At 37.9% G+C, this 17,584-nt stretch overlaps 1 protein-coding gene across 1 annotated transcript in view; it reads left to right on the forward strand.

Moving 5' to 3' along the window:
- The window catches only part of ATR (ATR serine/threonine kinase), a 129,796-nt gene that overhangs the window by 24,563 nt on the left and 87,649 nt on the right, over positions 1 to 17,584 (forward strand). Inside the window, exons 8-17 of the mRNA XM_037167453.2 lie at positions 8 to 160; positions 3,545 to 3,737; positions 3,966 to 4,228; positions 4,817 to 5,007; positions 5,088 to 5,188; positions 5,605 to 5,776; positions 7,405 to 7,575; positions 8,563 to 8,757; positions 9,982 to 10,167; positions 16,236 to 16,328. Coding sequence (XP_037023348.2) covers positions 8 to 160; positions 3,545 to 3,737; positions 3,966 to 4,228; positions 4,817 to 5,007; positions 5,088 to 5,188; positions 5,605 to 5,776; positions 7,405 to 7,575; positions 8,563 to 8,757; positions 9,982 to 10,167; positions 16,236 to 16,328 — 1,718 coding nt within the window. The remainder of the gene's footprint in view (positions 1 to 7; positions 161 to 3,544; positions 3,738 to 3,965; positions 4,229 to 4,816; positions 5,008 to 5,087; positions 5,189 to 5,604; positions 5,777 to 7,404; positions 7,576 to 8,562; positions 8,758 to 9,981; positions 10,168 to 16,235; positions 16,329 to 17,584) is intronic.

Raw genomic sequence — 17,584 nt, forward strand, 5'->3', positions numbered from 1 at the left:
TCTGTAGTAAAAACTTCATTTGAAGATCATATTCTAGAAGATTTATGTGGAATGCTCTCAATTCCATGGATTTATTCCCATTCTGATGATGGCTCTTTAAAATTGACTACATTTGCCACTAATCTTCTAACATTAAGCCAGAGGATTTCAGATAGCTTCTGTAAGTGGTCACAAAATTTTATGTTTGGTTTGTTTTGGTTTAACTCATCTGCTTATGGGACTTCTACACTTTTATATTTTTAATAACTAAGAGGTATATATTTTTTAAAGATTTCATTTATTTATTTTTAGAGAGAGGGGAAGGGAAGGAGAAAGAGAGGGAGAGAAACATCAAAATGTGTGGTTGCCTCTCATGCAGCCCCTACTGGGGACCTGGCCCACAACCCAGGCACATGCCCTGACTGAGAATCGAACCCGAGACCCTTTGGTTTGTAGTCTAGTGCTCAATCCCCTGAGCTACACCAGCTGGGGTGAGAGGAGGTACATTTTTAAGAATTCAAAAACAAGTCAAGCATATAAGAAGTTAAAAATTATAGGATTTGCGTACATCCTCAAGTCTTCTGTCACATTGTTCTCTAAAAAATGTCACTTCAATTCACAATCCTGCTAGCAGAATATTGGAGTTTCCATTGTTTTGCATCCTCTCTGTAAAATTTTTGCTATCAAAAAAAAAAAAAAGGAAGAAGAAATGTGAATGTTGAGGAGGTAACTATCTAAGAACCAATTCTCTTTTAACTCTGGTGGGTGTGATTTTTAAATTACATTCTCATGATTATTGTGCACTAACATTGTGCATACACCTTTTTCTGGAAGATATCTGGAATGGAATTCCAACATTTTTGGAAAGGAAGCTTTTAGTTAAATTTTATTGATTATGCTATTACAGTTTCCCAATTTTTCCCCCTCTGTTTCCCCTCTACCCAGCATCTCCCACTCCATCAGGCAACCCCCACACCATTGTTCATGTCCACAGGTCATACATACAAGTTCTTTGGCTGCTTCACTTGCTGTACTGTACTTCACATCCCCCTGGCTATTCTGTAATGACCTATTTGTAATTATTAATCCCCTTGCCTCTTCACTCATTCCCCCACACTCCAACCAGGTAACCATCATAATGCTCTTCTTATCTATGAATGTCTCTGTTTTACTCATTTGCTTAGTTCTTTAGATTCAATTGTTGATAGGTATATATTTATTGCCATTTTATTGTTCATAGTTTGATCTTTTTCTTAGATAAGTCCCTTTAACATTTCATATAATAATGGTTTGGTGATGATGAACTCCTTTAGTTTTTTCTTGTTTGGAAGCTTTTTATTTGCCCTTTGATTCTAAGTGACAGTTTTACTGGGTAGAGCAGTCTTGGTTATAGGTCCCTGTTTTTCATGACTTTGAATATTTTTTGCCAATCCCTTCTAGCCTGCAAAGTTTCTTTTGAGAAATCAGCAGACAGTCTTGTGAGAACTCTCCTGTATGTAACTAACTGCTTTTCTTTTGCTGCTTTTAAGATCCTCTCTTTATCTTTAACCTTTGACATTTTAATTATGACATGGCTTGGAGTGGACCTCTTTGCATCTATCTTGTTTGGGACTCTGTGTGCTTCCTGGACTTGCATGTCTATTTCCTTCACCAAATTAGAGACGTTTCTTTCATTATTTTTTCAGATAGATTTCTAATTTCTCTTCTACTTCTGACACCCCTATGACATGAGTGTTGGACCTCTTGAAGTTGTCCCAGAGGCTGCTTACCACATCCTCATGTTTTTTGGAATCTTTTTTCTTGTTCTGATCATTTGTTTGTTTGTTTTGCTTCTTTACGTTGCAAATCATTGATTTGATTCTCAGCTTCATCCCCTCTACTGTTGTTTCTCTGTAAATTTTTCTTTATTTCAAACAGTGTATCTTTTGTTTCTGACTGGATCTTTTTTATGCTGTTGAAGTCCTCACTAAGTTCGTTGAGCACCTTATAACCAGTGTTTTGTGCTCTGCATCTGAAAGATTGCTTATGTCCATTTTGTTTAGTTCTTTTTCTAGAGTTTTGATCTGTTCTTTCATTTTGGCCATGTTTCTTTGTCTCCTCATTTTGGTAGCCTCTCTATGTTTGTTTCTATGTATTAGCTAGAGCTGCTACATCCCCCAGGCTTGGTGGAGTGGCCTAATGTAGTAGGTGTCTTGTAGGGTCCTATGGCTCAGCCTCCTCATCACCCAAGCTGTATGCTTGAGATGTGTCTTTTGTGTGCTCTGAGTACTTCCTCCTCTGGTTGTTGAACCTTTATTGCTGTTGGCTGGTCGGTAGAAGAGATTTACCCAGGCCAATAAGCTGGAAGGACTGGCAGTGACCACTGACCACCAACCTCTGCCCTCTGTGGAGAATCAGCTGTGTAGGGGCAGGGTGGTGGCGCTTGGACATGATCTGAAGCTGTCCAGTGGGTGTGCTGGCCTTGGAGTTTCCCAGGTGGTTCAGGCCATGGTCAGCTTCCATGTGTGTTTTTCCTGGGACTACCCCGTGTGAAGTATAAAGCAATATGAGATGGCTGCTGCTTGTGCTGGACTTGTAGATTACTGGGTGAAGGCAAGTTATGAACCTAGGCTGGCTGCTGCTAGTGCTGGGCCTAGGGGTCCTTAGCAAGAGGTCTGAGGGATAGAGGCTTACTGAGGCTGTCTGTTGATTGTTAGATAGGTTTTAGGAAGTTGCGAAGCAAGAGCTAGGACCAGCCTTTCATTTGGAAAAGTCATGGTTCAGAGCTTGGGCCATCAGGAAATTGTGTGGGGTGGAGTCTCAGAAGATCTCCAGGGTGGGACAAACAGGTTGGTGGAGTTTCAGATATGGCACCAGCCTGCTAGCTCTGTGGCTCTGTGGTGGGAGGGTCAAAAAGGGACATTAGCCTCTGGTCACCATTCTGTCTGGGAGAAAGGTGTCCCCCAGCTCCCACCTTGATGCCAAACACTTCAGTTCTCTGTATGCTATGATTCCTTTCCAGCTGCTGCTCCAGTGCTGGAGCTCGGAGTGAGTGAGTCTGAGTAAGTCTATGTGTGGGTTCTTTAAGGGGAATTACTTGGGACTCCAGAAATTTCTTCCACTGACTCAGTACCCACTGGCTTTTGCAGCCGGAAGTTATAGAGACTTATCTTCTTTCCACTTGAACCCTGGGCTGTGAGGCCTAGAGTGGGGCTGGTACTCCTTGCTCTTGAGGTACCCCTCCTGAATTTCTATCCACCACACGTAGATGTGGGACCAGCCCATTCTGCCCCTCCTACCAGTCTGGATGGATGTGGTTTCTTTTATTCCGTAGTTGTGAGACTTCCATTCAACTTGATTCCTGATGTTTCTGAGTGATGGTTGCTCTATATTTTAGTTCTAATTTTGATTGTGTGGTTGTGTGAAGAGGCAAGCCATGTTTACCTATGCCGCCATCTTGACCAGAAGTCAAATATTACCTGTAATTGAGATGTTACTGACTGTACAAAAAGAATGAACATTTATGTGTACGTATATAAATAAAGTTGACATTTAGAAATCTTATTTAATAGACTTAATTTTTCAGCACCACAGGCACAATCACGATGTGTGTTTCTTCTTACACTGTTTCCAAGAAGAATATTTCTTGAATGGAGAACAGCAGTTTACACCTGGGCCCTGCAGAGCTCCCATGAAGTAATCAGGACTAGTTGTGTTAATGGATTTTTTATCTTATTGCAGAAGCAGAATTCTTGTAATAGAGTTCCCAAGATTCTTATGTATGTATTAATATTTTAATTTGAATATATAACTTGACTGGAAAAACTATACATGTAAATTAATATTAATGATGATGTTAATAGAACAGATGTTGCTTTTAGTTTTAAAATGTAAATATGTTTTTCTGATAGGCTTTGTTTTACTAGTACTTTTGCCACAAATTAAGCAAGACTGTTAGACTGCAGAATTAAGTCAGAAGGTTTAGTACCTTTTCTTTTTTTCCCCAGAGATAAAGTCAAAGATGATTCTGATATTGTTAAGAAAGAATTTGCCTCTGTACTTGGTCAACTTGTCTGTACACTTCATGGCATGTTTTACTTGACAAGTTCTTTAATAGAACCTTTTTCTGAACATGGACATATTGACCTCTTCTGTAAGAGCCTAAAAGTCACGTCTCAACATGAATGTTCATCTTCTCGACTAAGAGCTTCTGTTTTCAAGCCATTCCTTTTCCTTCTGAAAGAAAAAGTATCTAGTCTAGTGAAACTTGGTGAGTGATTTGTTATTTAATATTTTAAAATCCACTTAACCTCTGTTTTAAAAATCTGTGATAGAATTAGCCTGAAGCCTTAAAAAATTAGACTTTCTTGATTGGTTCAATGCTCATGTAATGATTATTTATAAATGGGATGACTGTATCACAAAAGTAACAAGGGAAGTAGTATTTGGATTTTTTAAATGCCCTTGTGATTTGTTAGTATAGTGGGGCATACCTGATGTTCAGTTCATTGTAATGAGATTCAGTATTCTTTTTTTTTTTTTAAGATTTTATCTTACTTTTAGAGAGGGGGAGGGGAGGGAGAAAGATCAATGAGCACAGCTCAACCAGGTGCCTGGCCCCTTTGAGCCAACCCCTCATTCCCTCAGGCAAACTTATTAAATATAAAGTGTATTTAAAATTATAAATTCATTTTAATCCTCTATAATTATGTGTGCTCTATAAATTTAAATACTAAATATTGACATTATGAGGCAGCTTGGACTTCTGTGTAGCATATTATTTATTGAAATACTTTTTATAGTAAAATTCTGAATTTTAATGAGTTAACTTAGGCGTTAATATGCTCTTGCCCTTTAGCTTTCATAGATAATCTGTGTCATCTTTGTAAGCATCTTGATTTTAGAGAAGATGAAACAGATGTAAAAATAGTTCTTGGAACTTTATTAAATTTAATGGAAGATCCAGACAAGGATGTTAGAGTGGCTTTTAGTGGAAATATCAAGCACATATTGGAATCCCTGGACTCTGAAGATGGATTTGTAAAAGAGGTTTGATAATTTTTATTTTTAAACATTTGTGTTTTCATAAACCTGGCATTAGAAATTTAACTAATTTATTTTATTCATAGCTTTTTGTCTTAAGAATGAAGGAAGCATATACACATGCTCAAATCTCAAGAAATAATGAGTTGAAGGATACCTTGATTCTTACAACAGGAGATATTGGAAGGTATATATGGCAGCATTTATATACTTCCTTACCTATTTTGGCCATTCTCCTTTTTTAAAAAAATTAAATTTCATTTCTTTATTTTTAGAGAGAAGGGAAGGGAGAGAGAAAGAAAGGGAGAGGAACATCAATGGGTGGTTACCTCCCATACACCCCCCACTGGGGACCCAGCCCACAACCCAGGCATGTGCCCCGACTGGGAACCGAACCAGTGACCCCCCGGTTTGCTGGCCAGCACTCAGTCTACTGAACCACACCAGCCAGGGCCCATTCTCCTTTTTTTATTTGCCTGGTGTTTGAAATGGTGGTATGAGGGACGCGCTACTAGAGGGGAAATAAGCGATATCAGCATGCATTTGTTTGTGGATTTTCATTTATTTTTGAGACATTGATGATAACTTTTTTTTCAATTTCAGGGCAGCAAAAGGAGATTTGGTACCTTTTGCACTTTTGCACTTACTGCATTGTTTACTGTCCAAGTCAGCATCTGTCTCTGGAGCAGCATACACAGAAATTAGAGCTCTGGTTGCAGCTAAAAGTGTTAAACTGCAAAACTTTTTCAGCCAGTATAAGAAACCCATCTGTCAGGTGAGAGTCAGCATTGGCCTTGACTATAGGATATAGCAATACTTTGTAAGAGTTAAAAAAAAAAACATATATATGTTTTACTTTTCTTGCCTTAAATGATATATTTTAAAAACAAGGTATTCAGTTTAAGAGAATCTAAATCTTACCAGTGTTATAGTTTAGCATCTTGGACTGAAGATGTAGATTATATGTGTATGGAAGATGGGGAAAAATCATATTATCATTGGGTTGGCCAAAAAGTTCGTTTAGTTTTTTCTGTATGATGGCTCTAGTAGTGCTTAGTTCTCTTTAACTTCATTTGAAACATTTTTGTTAGATTGCATTGTGACAGCTGTCATATCAGTGTGTCTTTAAAAAAACTTACAAAAATTGGTGAATTTTTGTGCAGCCATTTTAATAATGAAGATGAAAGAAAATATGCAACATTTTCAGCATATTATGCTTTATCATTATAAGAAGTGTAAAAATGCAACTGAAACGTAAAAAAAAGATTTGTGCAGTGTATGGAGAAGGTGCTGTGACTGATCAAATGTGTCAAAAGTGATTTGTGAAGTTTCTTGGTACTGTTGATGTTTTGGCCCAATAATTGTTTGCTGTGGGGCTGTCTTACGCATTGGAAGGTGTTTAGCAGCACCCCTCGCCTTTACTCACTAGAAGCCAATAGTGGGAGATAGCTGACATACGCAAAATATCCAAACTAATAAAGCTATTAGTAAAAATGAAAAACGTGTCTTTTATTTTATGGGAAAAAAATAATAGACTTTTTGGCCCACCCAATATATTGGATATTGTTAATCTGTTAAGAGTTGCCTTTCCTTAGCAATGATAAACTTTTATGCTTTGATATTATGGATAACGTGCTTTGTTCTTAAAAGGTTGATTCACTTCATGACTGAAAAGTTAGGTAGGATATGTTAAAATACTGGCTTCGCCCTGTGTTGGTGTAACCCTAAGCAAGATATTCAAGTTTCTTTTTTTTAAAATATTTTTTAAAATTTTATTTATTTATCTTTAGAAGGGAAGGGGAGGAGAGAAGGAGAGAAATATCAATTTGGTGCATCCCCTGCTGGGAACTGGCCCCTCCTGGGAACTGGCCTGCAACCCAGGCATGTACCCTGATATAGGAATCAAAGCACGATCTTTTGGTTCACATGCCCGTGCTCAATCCACTAAGCTATACCAGCCAGGGCTGATATTCAGGTTTCTTAACTAAGCCTGGTTACTAACCTAAAAGTGAGATTATACATAATCTGTTCCATTAGGTTGTTATAACAATTAAGTGAATGTTAATTGAGCTAATATGTTTATTTATGTTTAAATATTTTATTTATTTATCTTTAGAGAGAGGGGAAGGGAGGGAGAAAGAGAGGTAGAGAAACATCAATGTGTGGTTGCCTCTCACGTGTCCTCTACTGGAAACCTGGCCTGCAACCCAGGCACGTGCCCTGACTGGGAATTGACCAGGGACCCTTTGGTTCACAGGCCAGTGCTCAATCCACTGAGCCACACCACCAGGGCTGAGGTACCATAATATGTTTAGAACACTGATACTGTCCTTGATGTTACCTTAAAAAGTATTAGTTAAATTTTTTTCCTTGTGTGAAAACTAACAAACCATTTTGCTCTAGTTTTTGGTGGAATCCCTTCACTCCAGTCAGGTGACGGCACTTCCTGGTACCCCATGCCAGAACCCCGATATGCGCAAACAGGATGTGGCTCACCAGAGAGAAATGGCTCTAAATACCTTGTCCGAAATTGCCAATGTTTTTGACTTTCCTGATCTAAATCGTTTCCTTACTGTAAGTTACATAATATAGTTGACTTAATTGAGATCTTCAAGTCAGTATTTTGTGTTTATTCTAGATTTTTTTAAAGAAAATCTGGCAAGTACATTGAGGAGGATATAGATTCCAAATTCTCAAATTTTGACTTTGACTTTGATGTGATAGCATTACTTGTATAAAATTTAAGTTCATGCCAATTTGAAGTATTGCTCTAATGGTTAGCTATCTCGAAAGTTTAATACTAATTGATTAATGCCAATTAATTTAGTTGACTGAGCCCTTATGTCTTTAGTGCTGTGATTGGTTCTATTGGCAATATGAAGTCTGATATGATCGTTTTTACTCTTAAAGGAGTTGGAGTAATACAGTATAAAACTAATGTTATAGATGATCTTCTGTGAATTCAGATGACAATTTGAAATATGGAGTGGTTTGGGAAGCCGTTGAAAAGTCCTTAGGGCTGAGATTTGAAGGATGGTTGGAATAGATTTTCTTCGTACCTTTTTCCAAAGGCAAAGTTTATTATTACTTTTAGCTAATTATAGTGTGATTTATACAGGATTTTCTACAGTATTATTATATTTTAACAAATTTAAGTTGCTCGTAAATTGGTCAAATCCTGGAAGGAAATAATAAATCAGGCATAGAACTTACCCTAGAACATGAGCATATTTTAATATATACTCATGAAAAAAATATCTTCTTTGCCTATAAATTAGCTTGTTTATTGTGTGTCTCTCCCACCCTATGATGTAGACTCTGTTTCTATGTCATCAGGGACCTTGCCTGAGTCTTCGCTACTTTATCTTTAATGCTGCATCATAGTAGATGCTTGGTAAACATGTGTTGAATGAATAAATGGTAAATCTGAATTCAAATACCTATGTTATATGTGGACTTCAAATTTGTGTGGCATTTTGAGATATTTTTGCACATGTCTTATGTGAGTATTATATCACCTGGACAAATGTTCTTTTTGGTAATTTTAGTTTTTTTTTTCAGAGGACATTACAAGTTTTGCTACCTGACCTTGCTGCCAAAGCAAGCCCTGCAGCTTCTGCTCTCATTCGAACTTTAGGAAAACAATTAAATGTCAATCGTAGAGAGATTTTAATAAATAACTTCAAGTATATTTTTTCTCATTTGGTCTGTTCCTGTTCCAAGGATGAATTGGAACGTGCCCTTCATTATCTAAAGGTAACTGAATATTTATATATATTTTACCCTTCTTTAAATTAGCATTAAAGGTAGAGAGTGGGTAATGTATAGCCTATCTAATGTAACATAAGTTCAAATGATATTATGTAAATAAACTTTGTACTAGGCCTAGAGAGTTTATTAAATAGAAGTATTAGTTATTCTTTTTGATCATTTTACCATAATGGCATATGATAATCATTCACTCATGAATCAGGTTCTCAGCTAATTTTCTTTTAGAATTTGTTAATTGATTGGAACTAGATGTTGAGTAATGATATGCAAGTAATTATATCTATGGGAAGAGGCAATTTCCTTCAAATGCAGTATAATATTAGCATTTAGTTAAGTGCGGATTATAATTTGGCTCAGTTTCTTGTTAGTTTTTAAATTTAAAATTATAGCTTGTGCATCTTTTTTGGTGTCATATTAGCAGTGGCAGTTTTGAAGAATATGAGACTACATGGGAGCAGAAGAACCTGTGTGATGTGCATATGTGGCTTTACTATTTTCTTTGTTAATTTATCTCATGTGTTTCATGATATGCCAGCAATAGATCTATTTTCACATGAGAGTTATTGAATAGGGAGTATACTGAATAGGGAGTATATTTATTTATTTATTTTGAGAAAGATAATCTCTATCGTAGAGGTGGAATAATAAGTATTTATTGAGTGCTTATTACGTATCAGAAACTTTGCTAAACAGTTTATCATTTCACTCATTGTTGCCTAATGAGCAAAAGACACTGTTACTTTTCCATTTTATAGATGAGGAAACTAAGGCAGAGAGAGGTCAGATGAGGTAACTTGTTCAAGTCACACCACAACTGTAAGTGACAAATCTGGAATTTATCCCATCAGTCTGACAGGAAAGGCTGTTACTTTAAGCCTCTGTGCTGTACCCTCTCAGGGATCCTGTGTGTATGAATAATGAATATGGCATTTTAAGACCTTACAGAAAACTAGGACTTCCTTTTTAAATTTTATTTCCAAATAAAATCCGATCATTTCTCTTCATTATCTATAGCCCATGGGAGATCTACCAGGAGAGAACAAAATGAGAATAATTTTACATTGCCTTTAAAACATATCATTAGTACATCTTATCACCTGGTCTAGAGCTCTTGATTTACTAATAGTGTATTTAAAAATCAATATACTTATTTTCAGGATGTTAGTATGGAGAAAAAAGTTAAATTTTAAAAATCTGTCTTTGGATTAGAATGAAACAGATATTGAACTGGGGAGCTTGTTGAGACAAGATTTCCAAGGATTGCATAATGAATTATTGCTGCGTATTGGAGAACACTATCAACAAGTTTTCAATGGTTTGTCAATACTTGCCTCATTTGCATCTAGTGATGATCCATATCAGGGCCCAAAAGATATCATATCACCTGAATTAATGGTAAGGAATATGTTCTATGGGTTTTTTCCTTTTTCTAGCTTAATTATGAAATTGGAAAAACAAGTGTTTTTTGCATTTTCAAAGGGTAGAATGTAGTTTAAATTTTAAATTTTGATTTTTATTTTGTGGGTTTTTTTTTTAAGATTTTCTTTATTTTTAGGGAAAGGGGAAGGTGGGAGAAAGAGAGAGAGAGAAACATCAATATGAGAGAGAAATATTGATTGGTTGTCTCTCCTGTGTACCCTGACCAGGGACCAAACATGCACCCCAGGCATGTGCCCTGACTGGAAATTAAACCTGCAGCTTTTTGCTTTGCAGAATGATGCCCAACCAACTGAGCCACAGCAGTCAGGGCTGGGACTTTTATTTTGAAAAGGATGATCATTGAAATTGTATGGTTACATCAAGGAATTAACAATATATATTAGCATTGAAAAAATACACATTTTCAAATGATTTAGATTGTAATTTTCACTGAAAAAAATGTATTTTTTTTTTACTAGTTATGAACTGTAGATTGGAATACATTTGTAGCGTCCTCCAATTACTCCTTTCTTGGCACAACGTATTAACCTTATCAGTTCTAACTATTGAATATTTTGAAATCCATTGTTGGATTTAAGGGAAATGAGAGGATATGTTATCCCTTTTTATCTTTCCCTATCTTAAATGCGTGTCTGAAATCACTTTACAGTTTCATTTTTTTAATCAGAAAAAAATATAAAAAATCTTTAGGCTTGTTATTTTTTTTTCCTTTTGATTGCCCTGATTCCTTCAGGAGACTCTCAAGATTATCAGCAATATACCTTGAGAAGTTTCTGTCTCTGCTTTCTCCTTTTCCATTCATTGATTATGAATTTTTTATTCATTAGCTCATTCTAGTCTAACTCTGATCTTATTCTACTGAACAACTTCTTGTCAAGGTCAAAAACAGTCTTCCTGCTGTCAAATCCAGTACTTACTCTCTTTTTCTATTTTATTCAGCCTTTCAGTAGCATTCAGTGCAAGTGATGATCCTTTCCTATATCTATCTATTTCCTTCAATCCATCTGTGATAACACATTTTCTCTTTTTAAATATATTTTATTGATTATGCTATTACAGTTGTCCCATTTTCCCCCTTCACTCCCCTCCACCCTGCACACCCCTTCCCACCTGTGATAACACATTTTCTTGATTTTCTTTTTGCTTCACTGTCTACTCAGTCATAGTCTTTATTGACTCTTTTCCTCTACTTTACTTTATCCTCTAAATGTTAGATTGATTTAAGACTATGTAATCAAGTGTTTTTCACTATCAACATCCTCTCCCTAAATGAATGAGAATTTGGTCTCATTTGGCCCTTTGCTTTAGTACAATTTATATTTTGGTGATTTCATAGTTGAAGTTCCAGTCCAGACCTCTTTAGAGCTTTGTACTTATGTATTTATACAAGTTAGGTCCTGGTAGGAAATGGATAGTACACAAAAATCTTTAACTGAAAATAATTCAGTGAAGGGGGTTATTTTCATTGTCATGGGCAAAGTTAAGAGAATGAGCAGGAAATGTTAAGGAACCCAGGGACTAGAAAACTTATGCTCCCATTAGTCCTGGGCAAGGATAAGAAGTGGTGTGTTACCAGAACCTGGCTGAGAGCTAAAACCATGGTATGGAGGGAGAGCTCTCATTGTAGGGGGATGTAGCCATTGGCAGAACCACCTCAAGACCCAGAAGGAGCAGGAAATTTAAATACCATGCTCCTTCCTCCTGCCCTGGGTTCCTCCTTTGATGCTTCCTGTTGACTAAATTCAGAGATGGAAGCCAGAGGGAAAGGGATATTGAGTGATGAAATCTGATAAGCCTTCCAGGCACAGAGCAGTGCAGAAAAGGGTAGCAAATGGATCTGAGGGTGAGAGAGAGTGGCAGACAGGGATTATTCAACTTTCTCTTTGTTGTCTCTACTTGCCTGTCTTATAAGACTCTCAAACAAGTCTAACCATAACATGTCCAGTAAGAATCTTTATTTTCCCTCTCTAACCTGTTTATCTCCTAGTCTTCCCTGTCTCAGGAAGTGGTACCAATATTACCTACTTGCTCAAATGAAAACCCGGGAATCAATCATGAGCCCTCCATAAATCCTATCACATCTCTCTCCAAAATACATCTTTCCATCTCTGTTGTCACTGTCCTCATACAAGTGACCATCATCTTTTTCTGGGATAACTGCAAAAACCTTCTAACTGTTCTCTCCCTTCACTCTTCCCTCTCCATATCTATATTCACTTATTTACATAGCATTCAAAGTGATCTTTGTACAACTTAAACTCGTATCATTCATTCCCTTGCTGAAATAAATTCCTTCTGTGATTTTCATTGCTCTATAAGTAAAATCTATAAAACTATATGTGATTTAGATACAATTTCCACTTTGATGTTGTACAGCTCTTTTTTTCCTTTCTCACTATCTTTCAGCATCTATTAGCATGTCAAGCTTTTTCCTGCTTCAGAGTCTTTATACTAGATAGTCTATTGGAATACTAATAGTTGGAGTTATCTCCTGAATCTTTATCATTCTTTTTTTTTTTAGATTTTATTTATTTATTTTTAGAGAGGAAGGGGAGAAGGAGAGAAATAGCAGTGTATGGTTGCCTCTTGTGCATCCCCTGCTGGGAACTGGCCTGCAACCCAGGCATGTGCCTTGACTGGGAATCAAACCTCAATACTCTAGTTCGCAGGCCCTCGCTCAATCCACTGAGCTACACCAGCCAGGGCTTTCTCATTCTTTAGATCTCAGTTTCCTGATCACCCTATCTAAATTCCCTTATCCCAGTTCTAATCTATCATGTGATTATGTTGATTTCTATATAGTACTCATCGCAACCATATTTACATATTTACTTATTTAATGTCTTCCACTCATATTAGTAGGGAGAAAGTGACTTTGCTTATCTCATTACATCTGAACTTGGCATAGTATTCTAGGCATAGATAATAAATACTTGGTGTGTGGTAGATAAATGAACTATTTAGACAATGCAAGGGCTTTAAAATTAGAATGTTGACATAGACTGTATAAGTGTCATGTCTCCTTGTTATTTTAAGAAGAAGGATCTGGAACCATGCAATTATGTATTATTAAGCCTAAAAATAAATCTTAATCCAAGTCAGGAGTTTGCAAATTAAATGTAATTTAAGCTTGAAAGACAGATGATTCTCTGTGCTTGGCAAGCGAAAAGTTTAATCCAGCATCTAATATGGAGAGACATGTTGGACACCTAACTTCTTTTCTACTACGTGCTAGTACACAGCCTCCAACCCTCCCCCTCCCCTTGGCAGTGTATGTAACCTGGGGATCCCAAAATCAGGTGCCTCACCATCAAGCTGTGCAACTTTCTTTCAGAGTTGGAAAATACTTTAATTGCTGCTCTTCCAGTTCTTTTTCTTTTTCCAGAATTTTCCTTTTCCTGCCTGTATATAAAGAATTTGAAAGAGAGGAATATTCTTTGCAGATTACTCACATTCCCAGTTTGTTGTAATATTAACAATTTATATCTGTTTAACTCTTTACTGTAGTCTCCGTGGTTGATGCATGTTATCTTAGTTCATTTCTACAACAGCTCTATATAGTAAGTGCTTTAATTGTTCCCATTTGAAAGACTCAAAGGAGTTAAGTAACTCATCCAAAATCAAACATTAGGAAGTATCAAAATTGAGATTCAAACCCAGGTCTGATTGATGTAAAGCCCAAACTCTCTCCTTTAGGACCCTCTTTGAAGAAAGAATTAATCCAAAGTGCTGTACAGGGTCAGTGATACCTAGTCTGTATCTATTGATGTCCATAGCCTTCCATTGCTTTGCCACTATTACCTCAGGGGATATTGATCCCCGTGTCAGACCATCGTTCTGGCAAGATACCTTTTTTTTTTCCAGCTTAGCTCTAAATGTGCTAAAATGACAGTCAGTTATCTTATTCTTCTTCCTAGGATAAATATCCTCTCCACTCTGGGTTCTGATATGAATCAGATCCTGAGGATCCTACTCCAGCCCACTGCAGGATTCAAAAGTTCACAATTTCCATTTTTTAAGTATTTTTTATTGATTATGCTATTACAGTTCTCCCAATTTTCCCCCCTTTATCACCCCTCTGCCCTGTCCCCCCAGCCCTCCCCCCCAGTTCATGTCCTTGGATTGTACAAATAAGTTCCTTGAGTTGTCTGTTTCCTATGCCATTTTTTGTCTCTACCCATTTATTTTATGCCTACTAATTATGCTTCTTCTCTGTACCTTCTCCCTCCCATTCCTCCCTTTCTCCTCCCCACTGAACTCCCTCTACATGATGTCCACCTCCCTGATTCTGTTCCTGTTCTAGTCATCTGCCCAGTTTTTGTTTTCATTTTTTTTAGGTTCATTTGTTGATAGTTGTGTTTGTTTTCATTTTACTGTTCATATTTTTTATCCTCTTTTTCCCAGATAAGTCCTTTCAACACTTCATATAATAATGGCTTGGTGGTGATTAACTCCTTTAAGCTGACCTTATCTGGGAAGCACTCCATCTGCGCACCCACCCCCCACCATTCCAAATGAAAGTTTTGCTGGACAGAGCAGTTTTGGATGCAGGTCTCTGCCCTTCATGACTTCAAATACTTCTTTCTAGCACTCCGCATACCTGCCACCTGCAAGGTCTGCCCTGAGAAATCAGCTGACAGCTCCATGGGCACCCTTCCATAGGCAACTCTCTCCCTTCTTCCAGCGTCTTCTAGCATTTACTCTTTATCCTTAATCCTGGGTAACCTCATGATGATATGCCTTGGTATGTTCCTCCCTGAGTCCAGCTTCCTTGGGACTCTCTGGGCCCCCTGGACTTCCCCTGGAAGTGTGGTTTTTTTTGCCAGATCTGGGAAGTTTTCCCTCACTATTTGTTAAAGTAAGTTTTCAATTTCCTGCTGTTGTTCTCTTCTTCTGCCTTCCCCCCACCGTAATTCGGATATTGGAACGTTTCAGGTTGTCCCAGAGGTTTGTAAGATTCTCTTCACTTTTTTGAATTCTTATTTTTTCATTCTGTTCCCATTGGATATTTATTTTTTCCTTTTGTTTCAAATCATTGCTTTGAGTTCTGGTTTCCTTCCTGTCACTGTTGGTTCCCTGAATATTTTGTTTTATTTCATTTTGGGCAACTTTCATTTGTTTTTTCATTTTTCAACCAAGCTCAATCAGAGCTGTGAGCATTTTGATTACTGTGGCTTTAAATTCTCCATCAGATAGGTTGACTATCTCCTCATTGTTTAGTTCTGTTTCCGAAGTTTTGCTCTGTTCTTTCACTTGGGCTGTATTTCTTTGTCTTGGTGCACCTGATAAGTTGTAAGGGGGCAGGGCCTTAGGTATTCACCTGGGCAGGGCAACCCTCTCTGCTGGCTTCAGCGCTGCCTGTGGGGGAGGGGCCAGAGAGGGAACTATGCAGCTTTCCTACTCGTCTTTGGCACACGTTCCGACTGACTCTCATGTGAGACTGGGAGTTTTTCCCACTGAGGCAACTGCAGTAGTCCACAGTCAACTCCAAGAGTCTCAGTTTCCCCTCAGGTCCGCCCCGCCCTCACAGGTGCAGCCTCACAGCAGGCAGCCTCCCCTGCCCCGTGTGCCACCTAGCCTTGGTTTTTCTGAATCCGCCAGTGTGGTCCACCGCCTTACCAGTTCGGTTGTTCTGGTTGATTTTTTCTTTAATTCCTTGGTTGTTAGAGTTCCATACAGTTTGAATTTCTGGTGCTTCTTATTGTTTATTGATTTCAGGTTGTGTGAGGAAGCGAAGGGTTTCTGCCTACGCCTCCATCGTGACCGGAACTCCCAAAAACTCATGATTTCCTTATACAGTACTGTTTGGTCATATTTTGTCATGGTAGTTACAAATGAGTTTTACAAATTTTTAAAAATATTAGATGTAAAAATATATGCATTTGGAGAAACTAATTCACCAGGTGTCTATTTCCATTCTAGTAGGTGAAATAGAAATGATGTTAGTTAAATAATTGAATTGTTGGTTTATGAAATTTGATCTGTTTAAAATTTATATAATATCTGTTTTATTTTTTTCTTAGGCTGATTATTTGCAACCCAAGTTGTTGGGCATTTTGGCCTTTTTTAACATGCAGTTACTGAGCTCCAGTGTTGGCATTGAAGATAAGAAAATGGTAGGTAATGATAGTTGAGTCTCAAAGTGCTGGAATAAAATTTATATAGAATATGCAGGAGACATGATTTCTGATACTATCTACAAACATTCAAAGACAAGAAATAATCAAACATATGATATTCTGTATTGCAGAACAACTTATAAAAGCTATTGGAAAGTCCTAAAAGAAGAATTGTATCATTATAGTGTATGTGTGTTTTTTTAATAGGGATGGAAAACCTAACCCAAACTGACTTAAAGGAATTTGTTGGCCCTGTAACTAAAGGTAGAGGGATAATATAGCTTTGGGTATTGCTTGATATTGGACACAGTATTCTCAGAATTAATTTCTTAGCTTGAATTCCCCTGGATTGGCTATGTGCTTAAGTGCCAGGTGATGGCCCCTGTTGGGCACCGGCCTGCCTGGTTTCAGAAGCTGTAAATCCCCCCTGGTGAAGGCTGAGTGAGCAACCTTCGGACCATAAGCCACTAAGGAGACAAAGCTTATCTCTCTGGCAGAAGCACTGCTTCTGCTCCTTTTTTTTTTTTATAACTGGCCTCCAATGCTTGATCAGTTAGCCAGTGACGGGTAAGATTCCCCAAGGAGGGAATGACCTAAGACAGGCATGGTCACGTGGAGGCCCTAGGGAAGGACTTGGTGGGGGGCCATGGAGAAAGAGGGTGATGGACCCTACTCCTCAGCTTTGATGAAGCCTGATTCCCCTGAGTCCTCGAGAAGTCTCTGAAAATTCCTTGGCTATCTGCCTCCTCTGCCTGACTTAAGCCTGAAGCAGTGACAGGGAGCAGTACAGCCCTGTGCTGGAAAGGGCGGGCTCCCCTGGAGATCCAGCCTGAGAAAGGATATTTAAAATCTTGTGAAGCTTGCTTTGCTAAGAATGCTCTTAGTTAAATGATAAAGGCCCATGCAGGAAATGAGTTTGTTTCCCAAAGTTTTGTAGCCTTTTGTAGCTGACAGACCCTAACTCAAAAGAAGCCCTAATAGTTCTTTATATGCTATCTACTGTTTGATCCTTACTGCCTGACAATGATTAATGAGCTATACCTGTATTCCTGCACAAATTAAACCCAATAAAAGCCTGTCTAGGCAAGGATCAGTGCTCCCCTTGAGAGGGTGACCAGGCCACTCTGAGGCGCTCCCTCCTTGAGGGAGTAACTGTGCCGTCCCTTTTCCTCCACAGGACTCAGTAGTCTGTGTGAATTTGTCTCATGTCTCATCCATGATGCCATGGGCACTGCGGGCCGGTGCACACGTCA

The sequence above is a fragment of the Artibeus jamaicensis genome, unplaced genomic scaffold (assembly GCF_021234435.1).
Source record: "Artibeus jamaicensis isolate MK-2021 breed Jamaican fruit bat unplaced genomic scaffold, CSHL_Jam_final contig_793, whole genome shotgun sequence".
NCBI lineage: Eukaryota > Metazoa > Chordata > Mammalia > Chiroptera > Phyllostomidae > Artibeus > Artibeus jamaicensis.